The 10,862-nt window shown below is 43.6% G+C and overlaps 1 protein-coding gene across 1 annotated transcript; it reads left to right on the plus strand.

Moving 5' to 3' along the window:
* Positions 1–479: 479 nt before the first annotated feature.
* Positions 480–5,766, plus strand: LOC115201163 (actin, aortic smooth muscle). Its single transcript, XM_029764512.1, has 9 exons — positions 480–576; positions 2,285–2,459; positions 2,732–2,860; positions 3,459–3,569; positions 3,783–3,867; positions 3,979–4,140; positions 4,306–4,497; positions 4,627–4,808; positions 5,149–5,766. Exons 2-9 carry the CDS (start codon positions 2,331–2,333, stop codon positions 5,290–5,292), a joined length of 1,134 nt encoding a protein of 377 aa, XP_029620372.1. The 5' UTR covers positions 480–576; positions 2,285–2,330; the 3' UTR covers positions 5,293–5,766.
* The last annotated feature ends 5,096 nt before the right edge of the window (positions 5,767–10,862 follow it).

The raw sequence follows: 10,862 nt of genomic DNA on the forward strand, positions 1-10,862 counted from the left end.
GGGTTGGAAGATCATTCCAAGGAAGCACTGAGAGAAAGTGTGTAGAACGACAATCTGACGTTTTGAAAGGTCAGGACATTCCATAGTTATACAATTTAACAGACCTCTACCACAACTGACAAGAAATAATATTCCTACTGATTGAATATTTCCTCATCTAACTGATGCCAATTCAAACTGCACCTATAGGCTGTATTTGTGACACTCAGTTTGGGTGTGTGTGTGTGTAAGGGCCCTGTGTGTCACAGGGGGCAGTCCTATGAGCTCTGTGCTGTGTGTTTATGTTCCAGGATGGTGAGATCTCCTGCCTTTCACAGAAAAAAAGGCCCCTGGAATGCTCTGAATGATGGGACTGGGGCCCTCCACTAAAGCACTAGGATTGGACTGTTTTTCCCCGGCCATCCCTATAAGGCTCTGGCTGAGTGAGGCAGACAGGGAGAGTGCAGCCCCGGCTCCATGTTTGGGAAGTGGGAGGGGGAAGTGGAGGATAGGGTCTGGGAGCTACATAAACTCTCCCCAGGCCAGTGAGGGGGCACACCATCCTTGAGAGGCATACCCCGGCCAAGCACTGTCAGGGTAAGTGGACCACCACCTCACCTCTCCTTTCCCCCTCTCTCTTCCCTGCTCTTCTCAGCCCTTCTCTGTCCTCTCTCCTCCCTGCTCCTCTCCTACCATCTTCTTTCCTCTTCTCTCCACATCTTTCCTCCTCTTCCCTGCTCTGCTACCCTCTCTTCCTCTCCTGCCTGCCAGTCTGCCTGACTGCCTCAAGTCGACACCTGCTAAATTGTTAGCTGCTAATCTGCTAGTCTGAGTCAACTGCAGGGGTCAGCACCTTACAGCACAGATGGCTGCTCAATTTAAACCAAGCTCATTAGCCTTGAAGAGCTTTGGCTAATCTCACAGGTGTATGTTAATGCAAGACAGGGCTTTTGAAGTCTCACAACTAAGTCACTGTGGTCTGTTGTGGGTATTAAGTGTCACAGCTCTTGGACGAGATCTTAAGCCTCATGCTGTTGTGGTTCATTTAGGATTTGTGGTTTGAGAAGCAAGTGTTGCTGCTTGAAAGAGTGTGGTAGAATAACACCGTTGTAAATGCTCAATTTGCAATGTCTTGTTGCAACTATGGTATAGGCTAAGATATCTGTTATCAATTATAAATTGTTTTTTCAGTTAGTTGATCATGGTATTAGACAGCTGGGTCAGTGTCATAACGCAAGAGAAACATTTCTCTCAAAGTCTTGTAACGTCTCTTGGGGACAATCAGGCTGATAGATTGTCTCATAGAGTGTTAAGTCTCTTGGGAACTCAGTCAGTTTGGAAAGTTTGGACGTTTTGGAAAACGCTGTACACAGTTTTGAAATGTGAAAAGCTTTTGAAATGTGCAAATGAGATGATGACTGGTTGCATATAGGGGTCTCTGTTATGTTCTGCAAATGATGGGAGTCTTGAAGAGTTCAACACCAGCCAACTTTCAGCAGTGAACTCCATCATAGCTGCTCATGGTACCCTCTGCTGGAAAGCTTTGGAAATCCTTTATTCCAAAGGTTTATGACTAAATATGGTTCTCCTTGATTCTGCTGCCCTCTCTCTCTCCCACCCATCCCTGTCGTGTTTCTCTCCTTTCTATTTTTTTTTTACGATTGTAGACAGGCAGGGCCGGAGAGAAAGGGAGTGAAGGAGAAAGGTTTTCAAAGTCCAGTCCAAAGACAGACATGATGTCGCATCATTTCCTAATTAGGAAGTTTTCCCAGGGTGCTGAATTCATTCATTACAGACTGGAGTACAACCCCAACCCTAACTCAGGAGGGCTGTAGGGTAATTCCTATGGGGAGTTTTGGTCTTAATCATGAATGTTCTGCTATTAATGTTACATTTTTACAGTATTATAACATTGTATAACAATGTGCTTCTTAGGCTTTTGGAAAAAGGTATTTATATTGTACTCCAAGCACATGCCAACTTTCCAAATTGACTTTTTCACTTTTAATAGGAATTGCCTATATCTTTTTTTCACATTTTGGTACACACTAGTGGATTTACCTGAGCCATGTATTCCTGCATGAATTAATGTCAATAATTGCCACACCAGACTTTTGTTATGGTTTACGGTTCACCTCAGAAGGGTGTGGTCACATTACTACACACACACACACACACACACACACACACACACACACACACACACACACACACACACACACACACACACACACACACACACACACACACACAAATCTACCAATCTGTAGATGTTAACTTACTCTTCTGTTTGGTGCCCCTGCAGTGATTGTCTCCCGTCGGAGTAAGGAAGGTAAAGCAAAGAATTGACAATGTGTGACGACGAAGAGAGCACCGCCCTTGTGTGTGACAATGGGTCCGGTCTGTGCAAGGCAGGCTTCGCCGGGGACGACGCCCCCAGAGCAGTATTCCCCTCCATCGTAGGCCGTCCCAGACATCAGGTGAGCCGCCATTTGTCCATCAAAAGAGAGGCAGAATGTAACCGATTTCTGATTGGGCGATGGGAAATCATCCCCTTTTTGACCGTAGTCTTTCATGGTCCTTGTTATATTCTTAATTTGAAAGCATTTTTATTTAAATGTTTCACTTTTTTTACCCATCATGGTTTAAGGCTCCACACAGCAAAGTCTATTTGTTGAATTTCAGTGCTAGCGATAGCATCCACTTTACAGTGTGGTGAGTGTGTTTCTGAGCAGCCTGTTCCTCTCCCTAGGGTGTGATGGTGGGCATGGGACAGAAAGACAGTTATGTGGGTGACGAGGCGCAGAGCAAAAGAGGTATCCTGACCCTGAAGTACCCCATCGAGCACGGCATCATCACAAACTGGGATGACATGGAAAAAGTAAGCCTACCACACCCTACTACACACAATACAACAATGACACACAGACTCATAAAACACACATGACTTAGACGACCATGAAAAAAAATCACATTGGAAAACAGGACCACACTCTAACATGGAATTTGATGTACGTTCATCTTCCATCATGTCACCCAAAAATAGCCCCTCAGCCAACACAACTCCCCGGGTGGCACTTTGGGATCCATCCAGTGGCATTTAGATCCAGGATCTATTCTCAGAACTACGACATGATCATTGGTTAGATAAAGATGGAGTTAGCGAAAGAGATGTTATGCTAATAGAACCCTCCATCCTCCACCATGGCAGTCTTGTCATGTAATTTAGCTATGACTCATCCCCGGTGACTAAGAGACAAACATGTCAACCAATTATCTCAGGGCACATGCTGTCATCCCCTCAACAGATGCATGCAACAGATGGTGTTATTCACTTAGAATCGTACATTTCTCTCAAAATCGACCTCAATGTTTTCGTGTGGGATTTCAACAAGGGCCTCAATTGAACCTCTTTTTTTTCACCAGGTTGTGGTGAGGCTGTTGTTTGATTGGTTTGTGTGTTTTGTGTTGATTGGCAGATTTGGCATCACTCTTTCTACAATGAGCTCCGTGTGGCCCCAGAGGAGCACCCCACCCTGCTGACAGAGGCCCCCCTTAACCCCAAAGCCAACAGGGAGAAGATGACCCAGGTGATGACCCTCATACACTACAGCTGGGACTTGGTCCAATGTATATCTCTAAACCTAGCCTTTTAAGGCTCTGCAACGCTCTTGATATACACAGAAGAAATGTGTTACACGATGCTATGACCTTTGATGAGTGCCATGAGAATGATATGCGCACTGTCAAAATGTTAGTGTGAAAAAATAACACTGTAACCTAAACAAATGGTCCTGTTCTAGATTATGTTTGAGACCTTCAACGTTCCAGCCATGTACGTAGCTATCCAGGCTGTTCTGTCCCTTTACGCCTCTGGTCGCACAACAGGTCAGTCTAACACACCAGTCAAAACCAGCCTCATTTTATACTGGCCATTCAGTTCCACTGGGTCTTAACCTTGTGTCCTCCCAAAAACGGTGTCCTCCTAAACCTCCACAGGTATTGTCCTTGACTCTGGTGATGGTGTCACCCACAACGTCCCCATCTATGAGGGTTATGCCCTGCCCCACGCCATCATGCGTCTGGACCTGGCTGGCCGCGATCTCACTGACTACCTCATGAAGATCCTGACCGAGAGGGGCTACTCCTTCGTCACCACCGGTCAGTAGGAACTCTGGGATGGGCAAATCTCTGATGACACTATATTCTCTCATACTGTAAAGTATACGACTTTTAAGCAGAGGCCTGCGCGGATCCAGAAGTGCTGTTCTGCCAAACTACCAATCAATCCTTGATCTAACCTCCCCCTTATTCTCCTATCTCTAGCTGAGAGAGAAATTGTCCGCGACATCAAAGAGAAGTTGTGCTACGTGGCCCTGGACTTTGAGAATGAGATGGCCACCGCTGCCACCTCCTCCTCTCTGGAGAAGAGCTACGAGCTGCCCGACGGTCAGGTCATCACCATTGGCAACGAGAGATTCCGCTGCCCCGAGACCCTCTTCCAGCCCTCCTTCATCGGTAATCCCGCTCTCTCTTTATTTGCATCCCTTTTTCACTCTCTCCATCCGCCTTTCTCTCAACAGTTTGAAACAAAGATCTATCTCGGTCTCTTGTGACTCTGTGTGATTTCCTCTGGTTTCTCCCCAGGCATGGAGTCCGCTGGTATCCATGAAACCACTTACAACAGCATCATGAAGTGTGACATTGACATCCGTAAGGACCTGTACGCCAACAACGTCCTGTCAGGAGGTACTACCATGTACCCTGGCATCGCAGACAGAATGCAGAAGGAGATCACAGCTCTGGCCCCCAGCACCATGAAGATCAAGGTGTGTAGAAGATACTAACATCCAGAGTTAACTTACAGGTCACTGTGTGAGATGTTATACCCTGATTTGACCGTGTTCAATATAGTATTCATCCCAATTTAAAGGTTTATTTTTGACATTCACAATAATGATATTGGTCCATTCCAACGCAATTATCCTTTTGACCTCTTTTCTTTGAATATAAATCCTTGTCTTGATAAATGTTTCACGACTTCATGCAAGTTGTTCAGACTCAATCTGAAGCTAAATATCACTGATATTGTCTTACTAAGTTTTATTGTACTGTACCTTATGTGATTTGCTCATTCTGTGTATTAAATGACATCTTCTGTGTTACCAGATCATCGCCCCACCTGAGAGGAAGTACTCCGTCTGGATCGGTGGCTCCATCCTGGCCTCCCTCTCCACCTTCCAGCAGATGTGGATCAGCAAGCAGGAGTACGACGAGGCCGGCCCTTCCATTGTGCATCGCAAGTGCTTCTAAACAAGGCCCAGACCCACCCACCCACCCCAGCCCACTCCCTCCCTCCAGCCCCAATTTCTGCTCTTGTTCTTTTGCCTGTAAACTGTGAATGCGTCCCCTATTTACCCTCCTGTGTTTCTATCTTTGCACTGCCCACCCCTGAGTGAATGTTATGTTATTGGTTGGTTATGTTTTTTTTTGTTGTTGAATGAATAAAGCTTGAATGTGCAGCTGATATAAAACTTTGGGGCCATTCCTGGGGGAGTGTATATAGATTCCAGCAGTGGCGATAGAATGAAGTAGAAGAGACTGAATCTGCTCCACAGAGCTAGCATTCTCCCTCTTTTGTTCACTTTGTTCAGTACTTCATCCCTGGATGTGGTCTCTCGCATGGCTCAGATCACTGCTGAAAGCTTCAACCATCTGACTGTTTGTAAAGATCCATGTGAACATGAATGAACACCCAAGGAAGGAATAAAGCTCTCATACAAGGGTCTCTGGCTCATACATTTCTATTACAAGTGTTTCTAATATGATTACTATAACTACTGCTGCATCTGGCCACATTTTCAGTTACTCTTTTTTCATACAAAACACACCAGAATCTGTGTCACTGCTACCCCACATTCTCTGAAAATGAACTACAACAGAATGCCTGTACGTAAAATACCAATTACCTGGTTCATCCTTTCAGGTGAACGTCTTTGTTTATTCTCCAACAAAACAATTACACTGACATACTTCATGCCCTGGATTGCAGAGGAACTGGATCTCTGGTCCTGTCTTGATAACCTGTTTTCACTCATTCCTTTCCCTTGATGACATGGTTCTGTTCATTTGGGAAGAAACAACTACATTTGACAACACATGAAGTGCAGTTAAACAACAACTTGGACGAGGAGATAACGCAGTATGTATTTTATTACCAAAATGGCAGTGGAAAAGTGTGGTAGAGTCACTGCATTGACTGGTTGTCTTTCCCATTGCCAAACATAAAGCCACTACAACATAACATGTTTGTGCAGCACCACTGGGACAGCTAATCACACTGCAGCAATAGTCCAACACCACATTGTACAACTGATAATGCCATTATCAGCACTGCTGTGAGGGCGTGTGCAGAGTAAAAAAATATATGCCCGCTTCTGCCAAAAGGTGAAAAAAGGACAGCTCCATTTTCTACAGCGAGGGGCGGTTAAAGGATAGCCTTGTCCCAGATCTGTTTATGCTGTTTCGCTAACTTCCATGGTCATTGTCAAGCCAAACAATGATGAGTTGGCAAGATGGCACAAACAGGTCTGAGACCAGGCTAGTTAACTGCTTCATGGGGGTGGAAAGTGAACTGATACCTGAGCTCTGTGTAGTCAAGGCCCTTGGGATGGCAAAAAGATACTCCTCTTATAAGGCGTCTAATGCATCTTTGCTTATACAATGCCTTCAGAAAGTATTCATACCCCTTGACTTATTCCACATTTTGTGTTATAGCCCGAATTCAAAATGGATTAAATATATATTTTTCTCTCACCCATCTACAGACAATACCGCATAATGACAAAGTGAAAACATGTTTTTAGAAATGTAGCAAATGTATTCAAAAACAAATACAGAAATCTCATTTACATAATTATTCACACCCCTTTGCTATGACACTCCAAATTGAGCTCAGGTGCATCCAATTTCCTTTGATCGTCCATGAGACATCGCTACAACTTGATTGGAGTCCACCTGTGGACAATTCAATTGTTTGGAGATTATTTATATACAGTATAGAAGGTCCCACAGTTGACAGTGCAAGTCAGAGCAGAAACTATACCATGAAGTCCAAAGAACTGTCTGTAGATCTCTGAGATAGAATTGTGATGAGGCATATCTGGGGAAGGGTATAAAACAATTTCTAGAGTGTTGAAAGTTTCCCAGAGCACAGTGGTCTGCATCATTGGGAAATTGCAAACATATGGAACTACCAAACTGAGCAACCAGGCAAGAAGGACCTTGGTCAGGGAGGGGATTATGAACCCAAATGACCACTCTGACAGAACTATAAAGTTCTTGGCTGAGATGTCAGAACCTGCCAGAAGGACAACAGTCTCTACAGCACTTCACCAATCTGGGCTTTATAGGACAGTGACCAGAAGGAAGCTACTCCTGAGAAAAAGGCACATGACAGCACACATGGGGCTTCATTTATAAACTTTGCATATGCACAAAAAATTCCCCAAAACGCCCGTTTTCACGCTAAAGTTGGCAATTATAAAAAAAAATTAAAAACTTGATGTGAGAATGTGCTTATCCTCTCGCAAACTTTAGACCATGCGTATGCAGTTTCTAGTGGTTGAGGTAATGCATGGCAAGAAGGCAAAAGTACACTAGCCTTGTGCAGGAAAATATGACAGTCTTATTCATAAGAACAACAAAATCGGGTAGCTAAATATACACTTACCAGACGCTATCACTTGCCGTTAGTGAGAAAAGCAAAAATCGATTTGTTTTATTTTTTGTATTCTAAAAACGTTGAATACGGTAATGTCAAATTCCTCAAGTAGACATTAGTGAAATTTATAAACATATATATATATATATATATAAATAAAATAACCATTGCAGAGTAAATTCCTCAGATTTGTTGGCCATGATGAATTCACATTCCCGAAGAAGCCATACAACAAATTACCATGCGGAGCTCTCATTTAATTAGGCCTACCACCAGTATTAGATATGCTATAATTTCCGAAAGTGAGCGCGCTTTATAACAAACAATAGAATTCAACAGGTGAACAGACAGTTGATATTTTGCACTGAATTGTATAGGCTACCACTGTAACTAGGCCTTTAGTATGTAAAAAAATAAAAAATCCCCCCACAAACCTAGTGCACTGCGCGTTTACTAGTGCTGTATTAACAGACCAATATAGTCTTCTGTAGCACGGGCAAAATTCCAAAACTTCCAAAGTATACAGTCGTGGCCAAAAGTTTTGAGAATGACACAAATATTAATTTCCACAAAGTTTGCTGCTTCAGTGTCTTTAGATATTTTTATCAGATGTTACTATGGAATATTGAAGTATAATTACAAGCATTTCATATGTGTCAAAGGCTTTTATTGACAATTACATGAAGTTGATGCAAAGAGTCAATATTTGCAGTGTTGACCCTTCTTTTTCAAGACCTCTGCAATCCGCCCTGGCATGCTGTCAATTAACTTCTGGGCCACATCCTGACTGATGGCAGCCCATTCTTGCATAATCAATGCTTGGAGTTTGTCAGAATTTGTGAGTTTGTTTGTCCACCCGCCTCTTGAGGATTGACCACAAGTTTTCAATGGGCTTAAGGTCTGGGGAGTTTCCTGGCCATGGACCCAAAATATCGATGTTTTGTTCCCCGAGCCACTTATCACTTTTGCCTTATGGCAAGGTGCTCCAACAGGCTGGAAAAGGCATTGTTCATCACCAAACTGTTCCTGGATGGTTGGGAGAAGATGCTCTCGGAGGATGTGTTGGTACCATTCTTTATTCATGGACGTGTTCTTAGGCAAAATTGTGAGTGAGCCCACTCCCTTGGCTGAGAAGCAACCCCACACATGAATGGTCTCTGGATGCTTTACTGTTGGCATGACACAGGACTGATGCTAGCGCTCACCTTGTCTTCTCCGGACAAGCTTTTTTCCGGATGCCCCAAACAATCGGAAAGGGGATTCATCAGATTAAGCCCAGTCCTCAGCAGTCCAATCCCTGTACCTTTTGCACAATATCAGTCTGTCCCTGATGTTCTTCCTGGAGAGAGGTGGCTTCTTTGCTGCCCTTATTGACACCAGGCCATCCTCCAAAAGTCTTCTCCTCACTGTGCGTGCAGATGCACTCACACCTGCCTGCTGCCATTCCTGAACATGCTCTGTACTGGTGGTGCCCCGATCCCGCAGCTGAATCAACTTTAGGAGACGGTCCTGGCGCTTGCTGGACTTTCTTGGGCGCCCTGAAGCCTTCTTCACAACAATTGAACCGCTCTCCTTGAAGTTCTTGATGATCCAATAAATGGTTGATTTAGGTGCAATCTTACTGGCAGCAATATCCTTGCCTGTGAAGACCATTTTGTGCAAAGCAATGATGACGGCACGTTAACCATGGTTGACAGAGGAAGAACAATGATTCCAAGCACCACCCTCCTTTTGAAGCTTCCAGTCTGTTATTCAAACTCAATCAGCATGACAGAGTGATCTCCAGCCTTGTCCTCGTCAACACTCACACCTGTGTTAACGAGAGAATCACTGACATGATGTCAGCTGGTCCTTTTGTGGCAGGGCTGAAATGCAGTGGAAATGTTTTTGGGGGATTCAGTTCATTTACATGGCAAAGAGGGACTTTGCAATTAATTGCAATTCATCTGATCACTCTTCATAACATTCTGGAGTATATGCAAATTGCCATCATACAAACTGAGGCAGCAGACTTCGTGAAAATTAATATTTGTGTCATTCTCAAAACTTTTGGCCACGACTGTACAGCAAAAAGGTTAGTTATTGTCACCATAAAAGGTGAATGATTGGTGTTTTTCAGGCAGAGTTATAATGTTCCTTCATGTGCACAGTTTTACTTCAGGTCTGATTTATAACGGGAAACATGCGTATATATGGAATGCACCAAGTTTATAAATCTAAATATTTTTGTGTGTGCGCCCTTTTCAGAAATGGTGCATGCAGATATTCTGTGTAAAATGTACAAGCCAGTTATGAGGCCCTTGGCGTTTTCAAAAAGGCACGTGAACGACTCAGAGCGTAAGGCAAAAGATTTTGTGGTCTGATGAGACAAACTTGGCATGAATGCAAAGCGCTATGTCTGGAGAAAACCAGGCACAGCTCATCACCCGTCTAATACCATCCCTACCGTGAAGCATGGTGGTGGCAGCATCATGCTATGGGGGTGCTTTTCAGCGGCAGGGACTGGGAGACTGGTAAGGATAGAGGGAACAATGAATGGAACCAAATACAGGAAAATCTTAGATGAAAACCTGCTTCAGAGTGCAAACAACCTTAGACTGGGGTGAAGATTTACGTTCCAGCAGGACAATGACACCAAGCAAACAGCCAAAGCAACATTTGAATGGCTTCAGAACAAGAATGTGAAAGTCCTTGAGTGGCCCAGCCAAAGCCCAGACTTGAATCCCATTGAAAATCTGTGGAAAGACTTGATTGCTTTTCAATGCCGCTCCAAAACTAATTTAACAGAGCTGGAGAAAATCTGCAAGGAAGAATAGGAGAAAATCCCCAAATCTAGATGTGCAAAGCTGATACAGACATACCCAAGACAACTCAAAGCTGTAATCGCGATACAATTCGTGATACAAAGTATTGACTCAGGGCTGTGAATACTTATGTAAATTAGATATTTCTATATTTACATTTTCAATACCATCACAAAAAAAAAATGTTTTCACTTAGTCATTATGGGGTATTGTTTTAGATGGGTGACACAAAAATCTATTTAATTCATTTTGAATTCAGGCTGTAACAACACATTTTTGAAGAAGTCAAGGGGTATGAATACTTTCTGAAGTCACTAATTCTTTGAGCACTTCGGTTTGTTCCTCCCCGCACAAGA

The sequence above is a fragment of the Salmo trutta genome, chromosome 10 (genome assembly GCF_901001165.1).
Source record: "Salmo trutta chromosome 10, fSalTru1.1, whole genome shotgun sequence".
Classification (NCBI taxonomy): domain Eukaryota; kingdom Metazoa; phylum Chordata; class Actinopteri; order Salmoniformes; family Salmonidae; genus Salmo; species Salmo trutta.

Coding starts and splice junctions, on each gene's coding strand:
- LOC115201163 (XM_029764512.1), top strand. CDS start 2,331: ATGTGTGACGACGAAGAGAGCACCGCCCTTGTGTGTGACAATGGGTCC. Junction 2,861..3,458: donor ACTGGGATGACATGGAAAAA/GTAAGCCTACCA, acceptor GTTGATTGGCAG/ATTTGGCATCACTCTTTCTA. Junction 3,570..3,782: donor ACAGGGAGAAGATGACCCAG/GTGATGACCCTC, acceptor GTCCTGTTCTAG/ATTATGTTTGAGACCTTCAA.